The following is a 26,259-nucleotide window of genomic DNA, read 5'->3' on the forward strand; positions in this document are numbered from 1 at the left end:
AGGTTTCTTTTTTTACCAAATGCCACATAAATTCAAATGTATCAAATAAATTAACTAATTATTTAAATTAATTAATAATTAATTTAAATGAAATCAAAATAAATATATTGTAAATAAATATAAATTAAACTGAAATAAATAAATATATTTTGAATAAAATTGAAATTAATAAATACTGAAATTGAATTTATTAAAAAAAAAATAAAGTGTACTAAAAAAGTATGGATTTAAAATAAACCTACAAATAAATTATGAATTTGAGTAAAATTGTTAAATAATTAAATAAACTAATGAATACATACATAATTTTAATAAAAGTGTAATAAAAAACAAATTATGAATTAGAATTAAATTCTAATAAAGAATTATAACTTAATTTAAAGAAATCAATTATGAAGTGATAGACTGGAGACTGGAGTAATGATGCTGAAAACTCATTATATGCAATGGCTTGAGTCCGAGTTTAGAGTCTATGCATTTATATTGGAATACATCAATGTTGTCAAACTTGAAAAACTCCAGTATACTCTTGTTTGATTAATAAATCAGCTCTGCAGTCAATCATAACAGCACAGTGAATTCAGCCAGAGGTGCCTCTGAGTTTGTACGTTACGCAGTCGACACTGTTCTCGTGCTTCTTCAGTTTATGTCTGCAGTCAGGGCCGGCGCAAGCTCAAATGCCGCTCTAGGCAGAGCACGTTCGTGCCGCCCCCACCTCACATTCACAATTAGGGATCCTTAAAGGGACAATAAGTAACTTTTTAGGTATTTTATTATATAAAATCAATATTTTTATTCATAAATATGCCCTCAATGGTGTGCAAATACCTATGCCAATGTTTAAACTAATCCTCATAAATGAAGAATTTATTATCTTTATATACATGGGACGGGTAGGTCGACGGAGGCTTCCATGTAGTTCCGCCATCTTGCAAAACTATAATAGCAGAGAGGGACAAAAAGTACTAAGCCAACGCGTTTCCACAACGCGTTTTCGGTCAGAGCCAGAAACGCAGGTGCAGAGCAGTGAGAGGCGCTTGAAACTGCACCGGCAAGTCTGGATTGCATTCTTATTATGGACCATACATATGCCACGCCACAGGAGAAGAAAACATAGTCGCCAAAACAGTCAAAAATAGAACGTAAAAGGAAATGTGACCGTAGATTACAGAAAACAAGAGTTAATGTCGGGGAAGCTTTTTCTAGGTGGAAAGAGCTAATGCTGGATAAAGATTTCAAAAGAGACGCTGAAGTGGCCTGTTTTCTTCTCGACAGGTAAGTCAGTGTTTGATGATGATATCTAACAATGCACATAATTCAGAAAATATAACGAATAAAGAAGACATAACTACTAATTAGGTGGCTGCCTAGTTCGCCTATAGGCACGCGCCGGCCCTGTCTGCAGTCTCATGAACCACCAGTCACTTGGGCAATATTTCACAGCCGCTGACACTCTGTGACACAAACAAGAGAGACATTCACAATACAAGATCCAGAGCCAAGAGTGAGGGAGCCAGATGAGGAAGAGTTGGAGGGAGTGATAAATACCAATCGAGTGTTATGTGTCTGCAGCATGCAATCTTACAGAGCACCTGCTTCAAGGCTTCACCAGGAGCCTTATAACACTTCAGATAGACGATACACTACATTCAGTCAGTGTACTGTTTGAGTGCATGCATTACTCCGGGATATTGGTTTGTTTGAACTCAGAGGGAGTGTCAGCCACATTAAAAAAGTTAACATCTTAAGTCATTTGTGGATTAATGCGTATTAGAGATGCGAACCATTTAAAACGATTCAGTTCGATTTGGTGAACTGAATGATTCGTTCGCAAACCAGAAATCCAGCTGCTTTGATTTGAACTCTCTCTCACAACAGACACGGAAGAGAAGACAATGCTGAATAAAGTCGTCGTTTTTGCTATTTTTGGACCAAAATGTATTTTCGTTGCTTCAAAAAATTCTAACTGACCCTCTGATGTCACATGGACTACTTTGATGATGTTTTTCTTACCTTTCTGGACATGGACAGTATACCGTACACACAGCTTCAATGGAGGGACTGAGAGCTCTCGGACTAAATCTAAAATATCTTAAACTGTGTTCCGAAGATAAAAGGAGGCCTTACATGTTTGGAACAGCATAAGGGTGAGTTATTAATGACATAATTTTCATTTTTGGGCGAACTAACCCTTTAAATACAGATCTATGTACTACTCAACACAACAACAACAACCATTGTGCCCTGTTCAGTAACAGCAGTCCTGTTGCATAAACACTGACACCTGCTCAAGCCAAACCATGTTTTTAGTGAGTTAAATTAATATTTAAATGACCGTTTTAGGTGTATGCAACTTTAATTCTAGGCTAGGTGATACAGCCAATAAACATTTCTATAAACATCAGTACATTTCAGTGACTATTATGATGTTTATGTATGTGAGCCACTGAATCATTCAACAGATTTGTTCAAAGTGATCATTCATTTAGTAATTAATCAAGAGAATGTCATTACGAGTCAGGTCTGGAATCATTCACTCGATTGATTCGTTCAATAACACAGATTCATTCTGGAAAGAACTAAATGACTGCTGTTATGAGTGAGTCACTGAATCATTCATTCAACAGATCTGTCACTGATTCACTCAATCGATTTGTTCAGTAACACAGATTCATTCTGGAAAGAACTAAATGACTGCCGTTATGAGTGAGTCACTGAATCATTCATTCAACAGATCTGTCACTGATTCACTCAATCGATTTGTTCAGTAACACAGATTCATTCTAGTAAGAACTGAATGACTGCCGTTATGAGTGAGTCATTGAATCACTGATTCCATCATGAACAAATCAACTGATTGCATTTATGATTCAGTCATTGAATTATTCACTAAATCAATTCGTTCAACAGCAGATTCATTCTGGAAAGAGCTAAATGTATATTTTTAAGAGTGAGACACCGAATTAATTCAACGAATTTGCTCAAAACTGATTCAGAAAGGAAAGGACATATTGTGCGTCACATTGACTTCATTTTGTGAAATAATTTTAAAACAAAGATTACTGGAGTTAATTTTACAAGAAATCAATATTTCAGTCGTTCTGAAATTAGTTTTTAAATAGTAAATAGTATATCCTACACCATTCTTTGCTTTCACTGAAGGCTTGTGTGGCAGTATTTAGGAAACTTCATTACCAAACAGTTAAAATCATCATAACAGTGTTTAATTTCAAATTGACATTAAAATAAATAAAAATCATTCTGAATGAATGTACAATAATGCTTTACGCAAGACTAGTTCAAGATTACCTAAAAAACAACAACTCATATTTTCATAATTAATCTATGCATGCAAATCACCTCCTTTCTAAATCCTTAATTGATTTATCTTTTGATTTTGAACATCTCTTGGTGGTTTAAAACATTTAATGCATGACCTACAAAACCACAACAGTGTTCATTATCTCAGCGAACAGCAAAACAATTATGTGTAAATTAGTGAAAGTGGATAAAACATCCAAACTTTACTGACACCCCAACAAGCCACAGAAGGAGATGTAGCCTGGCTGATTCATTAAAGAACTTCCTAAGATGCTGATGCAAGCATGTGAAATCCACTTCTCCTCCCTTAATACAATCTAATCTTATTTAGCACTGCATGTGTCAATTATCTGTAAGAGTAATGAAATGATGAAGCCAGCAATAGCGCAGCACTTACACACAGCGAGACAGAAGCTGATGTTTATTCAGAGCACCACATATCTTCACAATAAAGAGAAAACTGAATGTGACTTATGAATTATGGCTGCAGGATGGTAAATACACCAGTGAAATTATGAAGGTTAACAGGGTCTGCAAGATATACACACACACACAATGTATATAATACATGACAAATTAAATAAAATTAAATATTTTTTATTAGGAATTAATGTTTTTATTCACGAAGAATGCATTAAACTGGTCAAAAGTAAGTACATTTCTAATGTTACATATAAGATTTCTATTTTTAATAAATGCTGTTCTTTTGAACTTTCTATTCATCTGTGAATCCTGAGAAATAAAATGCATCACATTTTCACTAAAATATTGAGCAGCAAAACTGTGTTCAACACTGATGATAAATGTTTCTTGAGCAGTAAATCATCATATTATTCTGATTTCTGAAGATCATGTGACACTGAAGACTGGAGGAATGATGCTGAAAATACAGCGGAGCATCACAGAAATACATTACACTTTAACACAGATTCACACAGAAAACAGATATTTTGAAATTGTATTAATATTTCAAAATGTTTACTGTATTTTTGATCAAATAAATGCAGCCTTGATGAACAGGAGAGACTTCTAAAATATAAAAATCTTAGCAACCTGTAAATTTTGAACAGTTCTACATACATGCATTTAATCAGGTTTATGCATATATTATTATCAATAGAATATATATATATATATATATATATATATATACATATAAAAAAAATTAATGGTATTTGACGTCAAAACCAGACAAAAATACTGCTGTATTTTCCTGTTTGCTGTGAAGGCTTTGGCTTTCTGTGTCTCAAGCCTTTGTTCCCTGGTCCGTCTCAGTTATTAGCATGAATTTACGCTAATTACCCCGAGCTGCAGAGTCGAGGCTTGAATGCTTCTGTGCAAATGAACAGGTGCTAAGTTACACACACACACACACACACACACACACTCACTCATAAAGTCCCTTATGGTTTTGAGTCCAGACAAAAGCTTCTTGAGATGCAAATGTATGTAGGAGTCAGCTGCAACCTTTGGTCTGAGGAACAGCACATGTGAAAGTGGGATGTGTGTGTGTGTGTGTGTAAGTGGGTTGTGTGTTTACATGTTCACAGATCTTTAAAAGCCCAGGGTGAGATCTGTCCCCCTGCTCCACGGCTAATGTTTATAAATGGTGCAATACTTCATGATGTATTAATAACTGAGTCTGCAGCTGTAAACCTGCCGGACTGATGGCCTCAACACCTCTCATCATTAAACTCACATCTCATCTCCAAATCATCTGTCCCCTCACTCTCCCTCTCCTCAAATCAGTGTGTTTTGATCTACATGTAATAAACACACAGATGCACAACAGACCTGTAGTTGGAAGTGTGATTAAAGTCTGATGTTTTCTTTCATATCTGTCTGAGTTTAAGCAGTCTAAATTATTGAAAATGTTTTGCCTAAAAATAACGTTCAAATTGAAATATGCAGCATAGATAAACTGCTCATAATACGATCAAAATGCATGGTCAACAATAAGGCCAGGAATGTGCATTAAAAGTAAACTGGGTGCCATGTTGACTTTAAAGCTTAAAATAACTCTTTATCATGAAGACAAGAGTTTCACTGGACTTTTGAAATACAGTGTGTTCAAGAAACGATGCAAAAACCAAACAGTGTGAGATCTGATTCACAAACAAATGACTCTTATGATAAATATATAAGCGAATCAAATACATCCAACGTGACCAGTGAAGCCTGATTCACTAAACAAATAATTCTTATGAAGCAATATTAACTTTTTATGCCATTAAAAAGGAGAGTTACTGATTTGAAACATGGCCCTATATAATAAACAGCATTAGTCAAGAAAGAATGATTTACATTTGTAAGACAATTTTAAACTATAACAAAAATACACAAACGAATGCGAATCAAATGTGAATTAGAATCAAATGAAATCGATCAAATCTGTACTGATTCTCTTATTTCAAAATGATGTTTCAAAGTAATGTACAGAAGCTGCTGCAATGATTATATTTCACTCCAGCAACATATAGTTGTGCTTTTCTTATGCATCATTAGAGAAAATATGCCAATAATTACAGGATATTTATGAATAGTTTTAAAGTTAAAATGGAAATGGAAAATGGATAATAAAAACTCAATTATGCCTGATTTTGGGTGAAGACACATTGACTTATATTCCATATAAGACAATAAAATGCAACAAACATGCAGAAAATATTGCTTTTAAAGATAAACGAATGCATGACTGCCTTATTACAGAGAAACTCTTAAAATAATATTACGATATCAAATGAGGTATTAACCCCTAAATGCACACGAGTCTTACCTGTATGTTGTCAAAAGACGCTTTATTTGTCACATCGTACAGCAGCAAAAGAGCTGAAAAAGAGACAAGACATTAATCACATATACGAAAGACGGGAAAAAAAACTCTATATCATCTCAGACGACATTATCTTAGTTGTTTCTAAACACAAAAAGTCCTTTTGCACTCTGTAAAATCTTTTATTTCTACAAGAGAAAGGAGTATGAAGTTAATGGATGAGTCCTCTGGCTTTACAAGCAATCTGAAGCACTCCAGCCGGCGATGCCTTCACCCTGCCGTGTATTTATGGATTCAGTTCTTTATTTGGGGTTAGGGGGCGATGGAAGTCCATGAAGGGCAAACATTAAAGGATAATTAGCATCTCCGGTACGAGGGAAGCAACACAGACGGAGGAACAAACAACGTCTGGATGTGCATTCTGTCACACACACACACACACACACACACCGTAATTCAGAAAGGAGAAGAGAAGGTCTGAATGGAGATAGTTTTATCAGCTCTTAACAGCTAGAGTTTGCATTCAATACAAAACCTTCAAAAACAAAAAAAATAAAAATACTTGAGATAAAATATACTTAACATAATATATATATATATATATATATATATATATATATATATATATATATATATAACATTTTCATTTAGTTTGATGATACAATAAAATAACTAAAACTGAAACTGAAATAAAAGTAATGAAAACTATCCAGACATAAAAAAGACAAAAGTGCACATTGACGATCATTAAAACATTAACTAAGATTAAAATGAAAACAGAAAATATAAAAATACACACCAATTCAAATTTTTAATAAAAAGTTTCTCAATGATGATAAAATAACCCTGTTGAATAAAAGCATCAAATGCATAAATGTTGACATAATAATGTTGATCAACTTAAAATGCCAATGTTAAATGTATTAATGTAATGTTCTTGATAACTTCTAGTTTACAGCATGCTTTGCATACGACTGCATACGGAGAAAACAATGTTATACAATATTTATTCATTATTATCCTTTTTTTGGTTGCTATATTTGATCATATGAGCAATAATTGCTCTAATGCCAATGATCTTACTTGTTTACTACATGTGCATGCTAAATAGGTTGCATTTTTGCTGTGCTATGCTGGTTATTAATTAAATTGATCCATTGATTCCAGGGCCACAACTCAATTATGTTGAAATTAGATTAAACAGATTCATTTTATTGAGCAATCAACTAAGAAATTATTTTAAGCTTCAGATTATTAAGTTGTTCTAACTCAATGACATAATTTTTGTACAATTTACTGTAGTAATATTAAGGTAATATTTCATGCATTGATTTAACCATGTTGTGAATTATGCATTGAAGTTTGAGGTGTTTTAGGTTTAAAATAAATGCTGTGAACATAACAGAAAACTACTGGATGTTTTCTGGTCGTACCGGTCATTATACATATTTGGCAGAGATACAATTATTTGAAAAAATAATAATAATTATAATATTTTTTTGACATTTTCTTTTAAAAGCATGAACATTTGTACACACATAATTGAGTAATCCATTCATAATTTGACAAATTTATGGCTTGATTTGAAATGACCCAAAATCTTTGTTTTATTCACACATCACATGCTTCATATTTAACCTCAAACTCTTCTCTGAAGTCATCTTAGCAAAAAACTAGAAGCTTGAATGTGTTGTCACCTGTAGGCGGAAATATCAGCCGATTCATGTCTTCATATAAGATGTGCTGTCTGTTATTTCCCATATGTAAGTATAGCATATGCAAAATATGAAACAAAAGACATAAAGATGCATATTGGCCTGAATAAACAACCTAACTGGAGGAACAAAGTCTCTTCACAAAGTGCCTTTTCAGAGCCCAGTTAGACTGACACTTCAATAATGACTGCAATTAACAATTATCATGTCAAAACCATTACTGAAGCCCATTATTATCTTGCTCTCAAAACCCTGCCCTAAAATACTATCATTTATTATTGACCCAGAAAGTAGATGAGGGAGAAATGGAGGTAGAGAGAGAGAGAGAGAGAGAGAGAGAGAGACTTAACTAAAACTACTCACAGCAAACAGCACCTTTAGCTCTGAAAGACATTTCATCATTCATATTACCTTTGTGTTTGGCTGTAAGGTGGTTGATAATCAAATTAGGCAAATAAGGCAGAGCATTGACTCGTTACAGACAACTCACATATTCAGTGAATAAAGCTGACCGCAACCTTATCGTGGTGGAGGGGTTTGAGTACCAGGATGATCCTAAGAGCTATGTTGTTATGCCCTCGGTAGGGTCTACCAAGGCAAACAAGTCCTAAGTGACGGGTCAGACTAAGAGCGATTTAGAAGCCCTTTATAAATTCTTTACAAAATGTGGACCGTGACATTTCCTGGCATGGCCAGACCGGGGCGGGGCTTGAATGCGAGCGCCTGGTGTCCAGGCCTCCCCTCATGGGGCCCAGCCGGGGGCCCAGACAACCAATCTCTGGACACGGAAACTGGCCTTAGGGACTTGTCCCTTAGGGAATGTCACCTCTGTACACCTTTGTGCTTACCGGCCGAATGGCAGTGTAGAGTACCCAGCCTTCTTGGAGTCTCTCGGAGGGGTGCTGGAAAGTGCTCCGACCGGGGACTCTGTCGTTCTACTGGGGGACGCTCATGTGGGCAGTGACAGTGACACCTGGAGGGGCATGACTGGGAGGAATGGACCTCCTGATCTCAACCCGAGTGGTGTTCTGTTATTTTGACTTTGAAAGTCACAGTTTGTCCATAACGAACACCATGTTCAAGCATAAGGGTGTCCATCAGTGCATGTGGCACCAGGACACCCTAGGCTGGAGGTCGATGATCGACTTTGTGGTCAGTTCGTCTGACCTCTGGCCATATGTCTTGGACACTCAGGTAAAGAGAGGGGCGGAGCTGTCAGCTGATCACCACCTGGTGGGGAGTTGGAACCGATGGTGGGGAGGAAGCTGAACAGACTCTGCGGACCAAAAAGTACTGTGAGGGTCTGTTGGGAACATTTGGCAGAGCCCCCTGTCAGAGAGATTTTCAACTCCCACCTCTGGCAGAGCTTCGACCAGATTCCAAGAGAGGCTGGAGACATTGAGTCCGAGTGGACCATGCTCTCTGCTTCCATTGTCAATGCGGCCACTCAGAGCTGTGGCCATAAGGTCTCCTTTAACTGTCCAGGCGGCAATCCCCGAACCCGGTGGTGGAAAAAGGGGATGCTGTCAAGCTGAAGAAGGAGTCCTACCAGGCCTGGCTGGCTGGTGGGACTCCTGAGGCAGCTGACGGGTACCGGCAGGGCAAGCGAGCCTCGTGTTGAGGCAAAAACTCGGGGGAAGCAGTGCCCTGCCAACACTGTTTACAATCGAGGTTGGCAGCTGTTGACCTCAACTGGGCATATCATCAGACGTGTGTTTTGTGGATTTGGAGAAGGCAATCGACTGTGTTCCTCGCGGCCTCCTGTGGGGGGTGCTCCAGGAGTATGGGGTACGGGGCTCTCTGTTAAGCTTGGTTTGGATTGCCGGCAGTAAGTCAGACTTGTTCCTGCTACATGTTGGACTCCTGCAGGGCTGCCCTTTATCACAGGTCCTGTTCACTATTTTTATGGACAGGATTTCTAGGCACAGCCAGGGGCTGGAGGGTGTCCAGTTTGGGGAAAACATGATTTTGTCTATGCTTTTTGCAGATGATGTTGTCATGTTTGCTTCATCAGAGAAAGATCTTCAGTCCCATTCTTGTCCCATTCAGGTTGGTGGAGAGCTCCTGCCACAAGTGGAAGAGTTCAAGTATCTTGAGGGTTTTGTTCACAAGTGAGGGAAGGATGGAGTGGGAGCTTGACAGGCGGATAAGTGCAGCTTCTGCAGTTGTAAAGTCTGTCATTGTTGGAGCTGGACTGAAAACGAAGTTCTCGATTTACTGGTCGATCTACGTTCCTACTCTCACCTATGGTCATGAGCTGTGGGTCATGACCGAAAGGACAAGATCCCGGATACAGGCGGCCAAAATGAGCTTTCTCCGTAGGGTGGCTGGGTGCTCCCTTAGAGATAGGATGCTCCCACACCGAGAGGAGCCAGCTGAGGTGGCTTCGGCATCAGTTCCCGATGCCTCCTGAACGCCTTCCTGGGGGTGTCTTCCGGGCCAACCCACCGGGAGGAGGCCCCGGGGAAACCAAGGACACGCTGGAGGGACTATGTCTCTCGGCTTGCCTGGGAACGCCTCGGTATCCCCCCAGAAGAGCTGGAGGAAGTGTTTAGAGAGAGGGCGGTCTGGGCGTCTCTGCTTAGACTGCTGCCCCCGTGACCCGGCCCCGGATAAGCGGAAGAAGATGAATGGATGGATTCACTCACTAGAGACAACTCACATATTCAATGAATAAAGCTCAAACATCATTGATTTAATCTGAATGACTGTCAAAGTTCATCTAAAGAGCACCTGTGTCCTTTTCCCTTCACACTGTGTTTGTTTAATCTGATGAACAGTAAATGATGAATATACTACAGGTCTGCTGATTAAAGAGAACTGAGGGATCATCATTTCTCACTAGCATTGTATGACAGACAAACATGTTCGGGTCACATTTCACCCTAAAATCTAAATCATTTTTCAAAGAAATACATAAATAAACAGTAACTTATTTTAGGGAAATATTAAGTTACTATTTCTGGTGAATTTTTTAAGCATTTTCAAACTAATTACAAAAATAAATAAAAAATAATAATCAAACAAATATTGTATATCATGTTTTATATAATATTTATTTTATATGGTGGCCAAAATGCCACTAAAATGAATACAAATGCCACAAAAATTCAAGTTAGGAGTTCCTGTTTTTGCAAATATGATACTGGTTTTATACAACAGAAATTAATTAATTAATTAATTAAGTGACTTACATTTTAGACACATTACTGTCAATATTGTCTGTTTTATACTCTACAAAGCAAAAACAGAGCCATAGCTTTGCTTTTCTGAACAACATACAGAGATGTTTCATTACTGAAAGAAGCATTTTTGAACAAATCAGTTGAGTCAAGGATTCAATGATCCATTCGTAGTCATTTTTTTTACTTGTGGAAAATTAAATCAAATTAAATTTAAACTTGGAAATTTACTTAAAAAAATGATTGAACTCATATAGATTTTAAAAAATAATTAAAACTGAAAAAAATACAACAAAATTGCTAATTTTAATCAAATAAAAATGTAAATTAAAAAAATTTGACCTTAAAATATTAAGAAATAAAAACTACTGAAGTAGCACAAAACTATCACAAATCAATTACTTAATTTAAGTTACATATTTAAAGTGTATCACAATTTTTATTAAGTATTCAAAATGTTACATTTAAAACATTAATCTTATAATATTATTTATGCAATTGTAATTTCCTTTCATTGGGTCATAGTAGTTTATAGTACTCATATATAGCCTATACACTATAAGGAACTGAATGAGCGGAATGAAGCATATTCATATGATGTGCTACTTTCAAAGATTACAATAATATATGCTCAAACAACCTTTATAACACAACAATTGCATTTTCAGAAGAACATGGAAATACTAAACAAGTTTTTTGACACTAAAAGCACATGAAAGAGTGTCTGGATGAGATATGAATCATCTGGTCAACATTCAAACACATGCGTCTCCAGTTCAGATCCGAGCATGTGATTTCATGTGCTCTAGAGCAGTGTTTCGTGGTGCAGTGCCATGTCTCTCGGTGAGCTGATGGCACACAGGCATGGCACAGATGGGAGAGGCAGTCTGTGGGCGTCAGGAGTACAGTAGATCTGCTCAGCCCTAATAAAGCTCCACACACGCAGGACAGTATGAGCTCCACCAGACTAATGTCTAAGGTGAATCTCTGGGTTGTGATTACAGGATCTGCATGCACACTTTTGTTCAGGAGGGGACATTCGGCTACAAAAAGCATGAATTATCGCATCAGTATGCATACGTTTAAACGCCGATCACTCGAGCGCCGCGTGTGTTCTGCTGGAAAGCACTGAAGGTGCAGAGAAAGGTTGTTGAGTGCGTGTACGTGCATCAGAACCTTATTTAAAAGGGTCATAATAGCTGCTCTTAATGGTCCAATCAATCATGTTTGAGTATAAGAGCGTGGGCGGGTCTCACATGCTCTCAGAAAGAATTTGTGATTTAGTTCTGCTTTAAAAACTGAAAAATTAACAATGCACTAAACCCAAGATCTAATGTGGAAACTCAAAACAGTGACTCTGCTTACAAGAACATGCATTTTGTTATAATGATCTGTCTTTGGTTTAGCTTTACATGGTCAGTACTTCAAACTAATTGCGTTTCACTGCAGCTCTAAGAGGCTCTTTCTGTTCCAGGTAGAGGCTGAAATGAAGCGCAAAAGCCAGCTTACATAATGAAATCCAGTGGTGCATCTCTCCGAAGATCAGATATGCTCCAGAGTCCAGAGGTATTCATAGCAAACTAAAATAATGTGTTATTGTAGTATCATTGAGATCCTTTTTTATTTTTTTAATATGTTGTTTTTTTAATTAGTTAATGTTTTAAGTGTGTGTGTGTGTGTGTGTGTGTAAACATGTCTATATAGTTTTTTCTTTAGTTCATCTCAAACTAAATGACAATTATACATTTTGCCTTGGCAACAAGCTTCATAAAGAAAATTTTCATGACTTGAAGAAAAAAAAAATGAAATAAAATGAAATGAAATGAAATAAAATATAAACAACTTATTTTATTTCAGCTATTTCTAATTTTATTTCAACATTTCACATTTTCATTTAGTTTAAACTTGATATACTAAAATAACTATATATATATATATATATATATATAGTATTATATACAGTAGTATGTTATATACAGAATTTATAACATTGTTTAGAACTAATCACTTCTGTTTAAATAAGGATTCAATTTTCAAAGTGTCTCATTTATTATTATTTTTAATAATTAAATATTTCAGTATTCAAAATATTATATTAAAAACATCTTATTAAACCAATTTTTTTTATATATTTTATTTGACAACATTTATTTTGTTTTCTAGCTTTAGTTTTAGTTAACTATAATAACCATGTGCCAAACATGTCATCTTAGTTTGGTGTGTTTCTAGTGTTTTAAATGATGAGAATAAAGTTGTAAGAAAGTAACATCCTAAAACACAACATGTTCTGAAACAACGACTCAGTGACAGTTTCTCTCACATTTTTCATGTCATGAACATTATCTAAAGCTGAAACAACAAGACACTGCAAAAACAAAGCTTTAACAGTCATTTTCTCTGCTGTAGAAAACCACTATAATGAAAAAAATGTACTATCCATCTACATGTGAGTTAATGAACCCAGAATATGAATGCAATATTCTTAATATTTCTCCAAAATAGTTTTCTATGAGTGAGAAAAACTTTAAAATAAAGCATCGTTTTTTTTTTTTTTCGTTGGACTACGCTGTTAATGTTTTGGCAGGGGATCATGTTTATGACATGGGAAATGTGAGATATTTGGTAGTCATGTATGAGTGAATCTCAACTGGTGGGTTGCGAGGTCTGTTCTGACGAGAAAAACAATGCTGAATGCAATTGATGAAAAGCTGCTAACCATATAATCATGTGCAATTAGGATGGCAAAATAAATAGGTATTAGAAAGCGCTTCCCATTTCTTTTGTTGTTAACACTGAATGGTACAATCAGTATTTCATCTGCAATCTTTCTAAAAGCAGCCAAATAAGACCCTCACCCTCACAAACAAATCTACATTAAAAGAAAATATGACGCACACTACATCTAAAAGCATTCATGGGTAAATCATACTTCTGCTGCTATTTATGCATTTACAAAAAAAAAAAATAGAAATAAATAAACACATACATTTTTACTAACAACTTAATTTTTTATGGTGTAAATCACAATTTTGTTATTGTTTATAAGTTTTTTACATTTACATATTTCATGGTTACGTTACTACATTTGTAGTGGCATTTTAATTTCACTTGTGCAACTGGGTCGCCATTTAACGTCCAAATCACATTTAAACAAATTTGATATATACTACAATATGCATTTAAGTCTAGAAGAGAGAGAGAAACTGAAGGATAAACAGAGCAAAACAGAGTGACAAATTTTTTTCTCTCTATTTATGTAACTTTTTTGATAAGAGAATGATTCTTGCAGTCCTCGTGCGACACAATGCAACTCACCGTGAGCGTCTCGGTAGTAGGCGTGCGTCACACTCCTGAATCGCTCCTGTCCCGCCGTGTCCCAGATCTACAGAACAAGAGGAGACCTGCTTCATTCATGCATTCATCACATTCACACTATCATTTCAGCTTTCACTCTTCAACACAACAGCGACTGAAGTGGAGCAGAGGAGCAAAAGCTTTAATGAGCTGATGAGGTACTGGCGTGCAGTAGAGGACAAGAATCTGGATTTATGGTGAGGCTGAGACTTTTACAGCGTCCCCGTCCTGATAAGAGCACCTGTCGACCAGGGTCATGTTTCACAATGATGAAACTGAGCGAGTACACATGAAAGCTGATGAGCAGAGCTGCCTGACATTAACAAAGACTGGGAGATACTGCACACACACACACACACACACACACACACAAATAAGCACTAAAAAGCATCATAAATGTCTCCAAGTAATATGAAGGCATGCAATAGTTCTAGACACTTCTTGCATTTATAATTTACTCCGTTATTTTAAATATGCATAAACAGTATATTATTTTTCACCCAAGATGTAGCTGAGTTTGTGTCTTCATCAGGTTTGTAGAAATGTAGCACTGCATCAGTGTCTCATCAACGGATGCTCTGCAGTGAATGGGTGCCGTCAGAATGAGAGTCTGATAAAAACATCACAATAATCCACAGCAACCTGATGTGAGAGACAAGAGCAGATGCACTTTTTCACTGGAGGAAGTGTTATTATGGATTATAGACTCTATGTGTTTGATTTAAAAACATCTTAATGCTGGATGTGTTTCATCTTTTGTCTTCTCCAGATGTTCACTGATGGACTGGAGTGCTGTGGATTATTGTGATGTTTTTATCAGACTCTCATTCTGACGGCACCCATTCACTGCAGAGCATCTGATGAAGAAACAAAGCAATTTTCTTTTCTTTTTGGCCGAACTATCCCTTAAATGTGCATTCCTGTAGATTTCAAAGTATGCACTCTTAAACATACAGATTCTTTAGCTGGCATTGACGATTCAGTGAAGAATGTTCAACATCCACTGGAAACTTTCCATTGCACTGAAGGTTTTGGGAAACCTATTTTTAAGAGCACAGTGCCAGCAACCCAGAGGTTATGGGTTTCATTAATAACTGAAGAAATTTATTTATTGAATGCAATGTAAGTCTCTTTGGATAAAAGTGTCTGCCAAATGCATAAATGTTAATATGTTTACATTTTAAATAAATAAATAAGAATATCACAACGGTAACATACAGCGGAGCAGGTTCTGAAGCTGTCTGAGTCGAGTCTGTGTGTCTCCTTACACTAGAGCGAGGCATGTGGCTAATGGAGCATTAAGCATTAATGACAGCCTCGTTAAACTCTCATTAGAGCAGATCCTCCAGATGCACATTCACTGTTTACACACTCAATATTAGCCTGAGGGAGCAAAGCAGCATGGGAACATCCAAATGCATCACCTTAGTATTTAAAACAGCACAGATAATTGGAGTTGCTTCGCAGTTAGATAATTAAATCATCTAATTACTCAAGGGTTTATTGAGATAATATGAATGGCAACAGATGGCATCAAACCTAAAAGCTTATATTGAAAATGTGTGCATTAGTAACTGATTTCATTCGTAATATGCACGTGTTTGTATGAGATGCACCCATTCACTGCAGAGCATCCTTTGATGAGACACTGATGCAATGCTACACTTCTACACTGTAAAAAATTTCTTGTTGTTTTTACAAAAACTTTTTGGCAGCTGTGGTTGCCAGAATAATTTTGTAAAAATACAGAAAACTGTAAACACATTTACGTCAAAAACTGTTAATTTTACAATATAAAGCTGTAATTTACAAACAAGAAAATGTGAATATAAACCAGTAAATTCAACAACACACAAAATTAAATCTGTTTTGTACCTTGAAAATACTGACAACCACCATAATAATAAAGATGGTACTGTATAAGAGAAAGCCACATGAAGTATCAAAGCTCATCACAAGTAGCTTCACCACAAGCAGAAGTATATATTAACATATAGAAGGTGCACATTTATGGAAACACAAAACACCATCATGGTAACACACGTGATACTTAAATAATGCAAAAAACTTTCATTAAGCAACAGAAGATGTAACATAAAGCTCAAATGTACATAACTGATAACAAGAACTATTTAAAAACATGATTATTTAAACAAAATACTTTCAAACGTGGAGTGTCACGCAGGGAATTCTGGGAATATCAGTTTACAGTTTTAGACTGTAAATTATAAATTGATTTGTTCTTTTTTTACTTCTAAAAGCTGTATAATTAACAGAATTTTACTGTAAATTTACATTAAATGCTTTGTTAGATCTTTTACAGTTTTTCCCTGTATATAGTACGGGAACTTACTGTTAACCTATTATCAGTTTTTTTCCGTAGCGTTTTTACAAAATTTTACAGTTAAAATTACACTTATTTTTTACAGTGTACAGAAACAAACTCATGGAGGGCTTGGAGGTAAGTACACTTTCAGCACATTTTCATTATTGGGTAAACTATTCCTTTAAAATATAATTAAAAAGTTGCATGCTCACCTGTAGTTTAACTCTCACACCGTCAATGCTCAGCACCTTATTCTGCAATAAAAGAGAAAAGAAAGATCAGTCTCTGCAGACGTCTCATTACCGTTTAACTCTGGGTCACTGAGCACAAGTGGTTCGGCTTTTCTGGAAAGCACTGCAGATCCATCACACTTTTATTAAATCTCCAGAGATGCTACTGCCATGTTCTGTTCAGCTTCAGTACAAACGTCCAAAAATAGCTCTTTACTTCTATGAGCAGATTATAGGAGAAATGAATACTTTTATTCATCAAGGACTCATTGTAGTGATCAAAAGTGACAGTAAAGACATTTGTAATGTTACAAAAGATTTGTATTTTAATAAATGCTGTACTTTTGAACTTTCTATTCATCTGTGAATCCAGATTTCACAGAAATATTGTGCAGCACAACTGTGTTCAACATTGATAATAATCAGAAATGTTTCTTGAGCAGTAAATCATCATATTTTCATGATTTCTGAAGATCATGTGACACTGAAGACTGGAGGAATGATGCTGAAAATACAGCGGAGCATCACAGAAATACATTACACTTTAACACAGATTCACACAGAAAATGGCTGCTTTACATTAGAATAATATTTCACTTTTTCTATATTTTTGATCAAATAAATGCAGCCTTGGTGAGCAGAAGAGACTTCTTTCAAAAACATTAAAAAAAAATATCTTAATAACATATTAATAATATGATACATCCAATTACAGTTACTGTTCATTTAAAATTGTTATTACATATTCAAGCATGTTTAGCTACTTTAAAACCTAAATTTACTTCAACAGCAACCACAAAAAAATAAAATAAAAAAAATAGTAATAAATAAAGTTCAACATTGACAGAGACATTTAAATCACACATTTGCTTTTTAGATGTGTTGTTTGCAAATAAAAATGCATTAACAGTAAATGTTTCCCCCCTTAAAATTGAGTATTTTACTTAGTTCACAGTTTACTTTCCAGTTACTGACAGATTTTCCCAGTGCACACTCCAAAAGACCCAACTAACTGATTATAACATTTGATGGCATTTACTTTAATGATCAGTTCATTCATTAGTTGTTGCATCTTTGATGAACATTAATACATAAAATCCATTGAATTTCACTCTTTCTATCATCTTTCTGGCAATGGTCAATATTGGAGGTGGTGAAGCGTGTGCTCCAGGTGTACTGGATCATTAGTGAAGATGTGCTCTAGACACTCGTTAGTTCTGGTCTCCAACAGAGAGGACAGTGAACACCTTCTGAGACTGAGAGCCAATTACATCACGGCGTCATCAGATCTGCAGAGAAATGGCCAAAGTCTTCAAGACAAACACTTGAGAGAACAGAGTTGTAAACGAGATGAGAAGTGAGATTAAACTGGATGACAGGAGAAGAGAAAATCAGCAACAGAATAAGGAACTGATTTAATTTCCGCTCGTTTGAAATCAAGCACACGAGGGGAATAATAAAAAAAAAAAATTAAAACATACTTAATTATATTTTTTTATTTAAAAAATAATCAAATTGTGTGTGTACATATATACACACACTTAATTTCACTATTTTCAGTTGATTGCAAGTGGATTGTGAATATTCTTCTGCATTATTATTCTATCCAAAGCAAAGCACAATGCTTTTACACACATCTATGCATGTTAACATCGATTAGAACTGGACTAATAAACCTAATTAAGTGGTTCAGGAGGCTTGTGTCAGTGCACTGAAAGCCTCTTTATTTAATAATAGTTTTTCCTCTTCCTTTCATCACACAGGATGATTGATTGGTGAAATAAGAGCCGTTATAATAAAACATCATCATAAGTGCAGACTGATGATGATGATGATGATGCACTTGTTACAAACACGCCAGGTTCCACCTCCACACAATCACTATGCACGCCCACACCTGAATACTGAGCACATCCACCTGATCCTCCTCATTACCCAATCTCCTCTGCACCATAAATACCACACACATGCACTCAATCGATGTCCGGTCTCGTTCGCGACAAGGTCTTACCTGTATGCTAACTCAAAGGACTAACTCTTCGTCTACTTACCTCTCTCCAGCGATTCTCCGAAGATCAAGATCCCCAGTGTGCGTGTGTGTGGTTCACGTCCCTCCTCTGACGTCTTCACCCAGCTCTCACGGATCCTTTCAGCACTCTACCCAACACTTCCTGCTCCTCTGCTTGTGTCTATTAATAAACCCTTCTGTCTGTTACTCCTCAGCCTCCCGAGTGATCTGTAACAGAAGACTGGACCTACACCACTAGGCACAAGCGTGAGCCTCACGGACCCCTTTCAAGATCTGGTTGATGCACTCCGAAGAACACTCACGGCTACACCTGCATCCCCAACACCAGCGAGCACTTCCGTCGACCATGTCAGCACTTCCTCACCTTCCGTTCACGCCAGTACCATGGCCCGGCCGGCGCCCTACTCTGGTTCGGTGGAGGAGTGCAGCGGTTTCCTCCTACAATGCTCGCTAGTCCTGGAGATGGAACCGCACTTGTACCCCACTGAGAGATCCAAGGTAGCCTTTGTAATTTCTCAACTGCAAGGTAAAGCACTACTGTGGGCAGATTCAATATGGACTAAAAGTAACCCATTTATCAAGTCTTATTCCAGCTTCATTGACAATTTCCGTTAAGTTTTTGGAAGACCAGCTTGGGACTCTTCCATTGGTGAGAAGCTGTATAATCTCAAACAGGGAAAAATTTCTTGAACGATTCATCCAGCTATCCATCCACTTCGTCACCCATATGCAGTCTTGCTTAGAAGAGCACCAGGGCCAGGCGTATTCCTCTACGCCACTCTGCTGACCAGAGTCCATCAGCTCCCCAGAACCAGCCAGCGAACCCATGCTATTAGACTCCTATCATCTCTCTATGGCTGAACAACAAAGACGGCTGGCCCAGAATCTGTGCCTCTACTGTGCAGCCTCGGGGCATGCCATCGCTGTATGCCCTGTCCGTCCTCCTCGTCCCATGGCCATTTTCCCTTCAACATACCAAATGAAACCACTCTCCACTGTTGTGACACTTACTGCCGCTGACATATCTCTTCCAGTTTCCGCCCTCCTCGATTCTGGGTCAGTCGGCAACTTCGGCAACTTCAGACGAGTGGAAGACTACCTTCATAACCCCTACTGGCCACTATGAATACTGCGTGATGCCGTATGGACTTGTTAATGCCCCCTCCGTCTTCCAGGACTTCATCCACGAGGTGCTCCGGGAGTTCCTCCACAAGTTCGTCCTCGTCTACATAGATGACATCCTCATATACTCCCGGAGCCTGGCAGAACATCAACGCCACGTTGCGGAGGTCCTGCAATGCCTGAGGGCCTTCCAACTTTATCTCAAGGACGAAAAATGCTCTTTCCATCAGCCCTCAGTGTAGTTCCTTGGATACAACATCAGTAGCAGTGGCATCCAGATGGACGAGGGGAAGGTAAATGCCGTCAGAGATTGGCCCACTCCAACCACCATCAAGGAGTTACAACGGTTCCTTGGCTTTGCCAACTTCTATAGACGGTTTATCCAAAACTTCAGTACCATCTCCAGCCCTCTCACCAGTCTCCTCCGTAACAAACCCAAATCTCTCTCCTGGACTCCTGCCGCCACAGAGGCTTTCCACACCCTCAAAGAGGCCTTTACGACCGCCCCACTCCTGGTCCATCCCGATCCCGACCGACCCTTCATCATGGAAGTTGAAGCCTCAAACACCGGAGTGGGAGCTGTCCTTTCTCAGCAGCAGGAGAATCCCAGTCACCTCCACCCATGCGCCTTCTTCTCCCGGAAACTCAACCCGGCAGAGGTAAACTATGATATCGGCAACCGGGAACTGTTGGCCATCAAGTTGGCCTTGGAAGAATGGAGGCATTGGTTGGAGGGAGCCAAATACCCCTTTCTGGTCCTCACAGATCATAAGAAGTTGGAGTATCTTTGAGTGGCCAAAATATTAAATCCTAGACAAGCCCGCTGGGCGTTATTCTTCACCCGCTTCCACTTTACCATCTCATACCACCCAGGGGTGAAAAACGTAAAGGCTGATGCCCTGTCCAGGTGTTACGCCCCCGAAGAGAATCCCGAAGATCCTGAAACCATTCTTCCAGAAAGAGTCATAGTCTCTCCTATTACCTGGACCACTGAGACCCTTCCTCCTACCTATCCTACTACCAACACCCCACCGGGTTGCCCACCAGGACTTAAGTATATTCCCAGGACACGGCGCACTCCACTCATTCACTCCGCTCATACATCTCTTGGCACTGGTCACCCGGGGGTCAATGAAACCCTCTCGTTGCTTAAGGAACGCTTCTGGTGGCCCAACATGGCCTCGGATGTCAGGAGGTACGTGAACGGATGCACAAGCTGCGCCATATCCAAAAGCCCTCGCCATCTTCCATCAGGCAAGCTCCATCCTCTGCCTGTTCCCAATCGCCCGTGGTCACACCTAGGGGTGGATTTCATAACCGATCTTCCTTCTTCAGATAACAATACCTGCATTCTTGTCATAGTGGATAAATATTCTAAATCCAGTCGTCTTCTTCCTCTGAAGGGTGTGCCCATGGCCATGGATATGGCCGAACTGTTATTTAATCATGTCTTCAGGTACTTCGGCATCCCAGAGGATATCGTCTCGTACCGAGGCCCCCAGTTTATCTCCCGGGTATGGAAGGCTTTCCACTCACTCCTAGGTGTGGCCATCAGCCTGTCCTCTGGATACCATCCCCAGTCGAATGGGCACATGGAGAGGAAGGTCCAGGAGATTGGACGCTTCATCCGTACCTTCTGTCACGGCCACCAGAACTCCTGGAACCAGTTCCTTGGGTGGGCCGGGTACGCACAAAACTCCCTTCGTCAACCTACCACCGGACTCACTCCATTCCAGTGCGTACTCGGCTACCAGCCTCCTCTATTCCCCTGGTCAGGTGAACCCTCAGATGTCCCCACCATCGACTACTGGTTCCGGGAGAGCGAGAGGGTCTGGGACGCAGCACACCACCAACTCCAACGGGCCTTACGCAGACGCAGAACGACAGCCGACCTTCGCCGATCTGAGGCCCCAACGTACCAACCCGGTCAGAAGGTCTGGCTGTCCACCCGGGACATCCGCCTGCGCCTGCCCTGCCACAAGCTAAGTCCCAGATTCATTGGCCCATTCACCATCCTCCAGCAGATCAATCCGGTCACTTACAAACTCCAGTTACCCCCTGAGTACCGGATTCACCCCACTTTCCATGTGTCTCTCCTTAAACCTCACCATCCTTCTGTCTCTCCCTCCACAGAACCTGGCGAAACCGAAGACCCCCTCCACTCCTCCTAGACGACTGCGTAAAATAGTAGGCTGATGTAATTGTAATAAGTTCACTTTAATCAATCCATCAGTGTAGTGCTGTTACAGATCACTCGGGAGGCTGAGGAGTAACAGACAGAAGGGTTTATTAATAGACACAAGCAGAGGAGCAGGAAGTGTTGGGTAGAGTGCTGAAAGGATCCGTGAGAGCTGGGTGAAGACGTCAGAGGAGGGATGTAAACCACATCTTCTGTCATAGATTTCAGACAAACTATTCGGCCTATGCAGTTAGTGACATCCTGGACTCCCGGTGGCGTGGTGGACATCTGGAATATCTAGTGGACTGGGAAGGATACGGTCCAGAGGAACGTTCCTGGGTCCCATGCAACGATATCCTGGATCCTAACTTACTCGACACCTTCCACTCCAATCATCCTGACCGACCAGCTCCCAGGGGAAGAGGACGTCCACCACATTGTCGGGGTCCTCGAGAGTCCCTCAGGAGTGGGCCGTGGGGAGGGGGGGTACTGTTACAAACACACCAGGTTCCACCTCCACTCAATCACTACGCACGCCCACACCTGAATACTGAGCATATCCACCTGATCCTCCTCATTACCCAATCTCTTCAGCACCATAAATACCACACACATGCACTCAATCGATGTCCGGTCTCGTTCGCGACAAGGTCTTACCTGTATGCTAACTCAAAGGACTAACTCTTCATCTACTTACCTCTCTCCAGCGATTCTCCGAAGATCAAGATCCCCAGTGTGCGTGTGTGTGGTTCACGTCCCTCCTCTGACGTCTTCACCCAGCTCTCACGGATCCTTTCAGCACTCTACCCAACACTTCCTGCTCCTCTGCTTGTGTCTAATAAATAAACCCTTCTGTCTGTTACTCCTCAGCCTCCCGAGTGATCTCTAACAGCACTACACTGATGGATTGATTAAAGTGAACTTATTGCATGCTTTTGTAGTCTAGTATACTATGCTGCAGTGTATTATCACACACTGTATTTTAGATTTACCCACACTTAAAACAAATAAAAAAAAAATAAAAAACAATAGAAAGTGTAATTGGTCACTGTACATGTGTCACAGTCATTTTCTGTAAGTGGGCAGTCTTGGCAAGATTTAATTTGTGTGTGTGTGTGTGTGTGTGTGTATATATGCACACACACATAAGTCAAATTGGTCAAATTCTGCCATTACTAAGATCAGTTCAAGTTTTCTCCAAATGAGTACTAATGAACACGTGCAATTTCTACCAATGTAAACAAATATTTACAACAACAATTTTCAAATTATGGCCAACAACTTTTATATGAAGTATTGTGTATGCTTTAATAAAGTCTGATATAGTAAAACATTGTATGTATGTATTTGTTTGTTTGTTTATCTCCAAAACCCAATACAATTACATCAGCCTACTATTTTGTCTTAATAAAGAACATATATATTGAATCTTTTTTTGATTATATTATATTACATTATATTATATACTATTTTATCTAAACACATTTTTACTAAATATAACTTTTTTGCCTTATTATAGTAATTAATACTGATTTCCTTGATATACTAAAATCACTAAAACTGAAGCTGAAATAATAGAAATAAAATAGAACAGAAAATATAAAAATAAAATCTAATTCTAAATATTAACAAACCATGATGGTATCCAAATGATACTTAAGTAACACTGTTTTGCCTACTGTTTTGTCTAAATAAATTATATATAAATGTTGATATACATTTTATAAAATAAAATTTTACAAACCTACTATTTTAGTAAAGCAGTGAGTTTCGTCATTATCAGTTCAGGATCCAGATAAATCTCAAACTAACCCTGGTATAAATGATGAATGTCACTGAATAATATTCAATAGTCCAACATCCACAGCATCATAATGTTCATCTCTGGAAAGGTGATTAAATCCATTAAATGCATGAAGAAGGTCTTGATAATAGCTTAATGCACCACATATAATGATACTGGGTCTGTTAAGGGTAAAGGATGCATTTATAAAGTCTCTGAAGATTGACTCACGGATAAAAAAGCAAAAGTAATGCGAAATGACCTTCAACTGCCGAAAAATATCCAAAACTTAATAACTTCATTTCAGCTGCAGCCCTACTTTTTAAGTTTGATAAAATTGGATGCACAAGTAATTTCAACTCCTATTTTAAAGTTTTAAAACTATAAAATAATTTTGAAGCAATTGAAAAACAAATTTTGCCATGGCTTTTATCATTTTTGAAACATTATAATCAAATTGGTTGTGCACTGGAAAACATTTTTTTTTTTTTTTTTCAAATTTGCAAACAAAAAGATTAGATGGAGTACAATTTACAAGAAAATAGTATTTCAGTTTTTTTCAGTGTCAATTGCCATTTCTTTGTAATTTTTTTCTGAAGAAAATGTATGTGCTAATTTCTTTATAGTCGCATATATTTTTTTTAAAAGTAGCATATAACTTAAATACAAAGTTGCTAAACTATTTTGAGGTAAAGTAATGGAAAAACAGGTTGCCATGACTTTTCTATTCATTTTTTTTTCAGTAGCACACGAGGTCCAGAATCACACTGATTTTATGGAGGAAGCTTCTTGCATACAGTGAACACAGCTGAAGTGTTCCTGCAAAGATCAGTCTGTGAGGGTGACATTACAGCTGCAGGAGGCAGAGAGCAGCTCAACACTGTCCTGATTTAATTACAGCACACACCTGGGCTTCCCAGCGGCACAGATACACACAGATACACACAGATACACACATTTATCATTTATTTAGCTCCAGTCTGTCAGAGATTTCAGACAAACTAGCCCTCATACGAATACACTTCACTGTAGCTTATAGGGTAATATCTGGTGTGGGAATTCTTTCCTCATCGTGTTGCTATTGCAAATTGGAACACATTTCGATACCTAAGGGGTTAATTTGCTAATCATGCCACGAGACAATTTATAGGACTTATATTCTGCTTATACTCCAAACTCACTTTAAACCACCATCGAATGATTGCAATAACTCCCGATTGCGATCTAATGTGTGTTTTGGCCATATAATGTTATTTTGTAATGGCTATACCTGCTTAGCATTTCTCATAAACATTCTGTATTTTTTGAAAATGGACAGGATTTCATGAAAATGAAAATGAAACTATTATGGTTTAGTTTTTTATTTATATTTTGAAATAGATTTCATTTTAATTTAGGTAAACCTTTATATATATATATATATATATATATATATATATATATATATATATATATATATATATATATATTTTTTTTTTATTTTTATTATTATTATTATTATTATTATTAAGTTATTTATTTATTTTATATTTATAGGATTTACTTTAATTGTTTTCATTTTAATATTGGTTAAAGTTTTAGCAATTTAGCTTTTATTTTTTTTATTTTATTTTTTTTATGCCTATATTGTAATTTTTATAAATTCTCTATATTAGCTTTAATTATTTTAGTACAAGTTACTAAATGAAAATGAGAAATGACGCCTTGATAATTAGCTGAAATAAAATAATTTCAAGTTTAATATATATATAATGAAAATAAAATTTTATCTCAGCAATTACTGTAGCTTATAATAAGTTTAATGTTTTATTTATATTTATTCAGTTAACGTTTATTGTATTTAAAGCAGCAAAAGAATTTTTATTTGTATTTTTTTTTTACTGATGACCCTGTCATGCATCTCTCAGTCTCTCTGTAGAGGTGAACGAGTTCAAAGCTTCTCTTTGAAGACAGAAATTATAATGAGACTCACAAACTCTGAAGCTCAAGCTGTAATTTCACTTTTTTCTCTCATGCAAGAGTCACAGGATTTTTTGAGCGTTTTTAGTCTTTCTTCTTCCAGATTCTTCTGTGTCTCATTATTAGTGCTACGGACATGTAAAGCTGCTGATGCCCCCGTCATCTGTTAATCTGTTTTGGAAGACTATTAGGGCTGGGTAATATATATATATATATATATATATATATATATATATATATATATATATATATATATATATATATATATAATATTCACATTGATTTG

At 37.6% G+C, this 26,259-nt stretch overlaps 1 protein-coding gene across 1 annotated transcript in view; it reads right to left on the reverse strand.

The window, feature by feature from the left end:
* Window positions 1-26,259, reverse strand: part of LOC113068177 (ras-related protein Rab-26) — a 65,868-nt gene that overhangs the window by 15,895 nt on the left and 23,714 nt on the right. The window contains exons 3-5 of the mRNA XM_026240833.1: window positions 16,884-16,925; window positions 14,307-14,373; window positions 6,098-6,150 (exon numbers count right to left, since the gene is read on the reverse strand). Coding sequence (XP_026096618.1) covers window positions 6,098-6,150; window positions 14,307-14,373; window positions 16,884-16,925 — 162 coding nt within the window. The remainder of the gene's footprint in view (window positions 1-6,097; window positions 6,151-14,306; window positions 14,374-16,883; window positions 16,926-26,259) is intronic.

This window comes from Carassius auratus, linkage group LG37M, assembly GCF_003368295.1.
Source record: "Carassius auratus strain Wakin linkage group LG37M, ASM336829v1, whole genome shotgun sequence".
NCBI classification, from domain to species: Eukaryota; Metazoa; Chordata; class Actinopteri; order Cypriniformes; family Cyprinidae; genus Carassius; species Carassius auratus.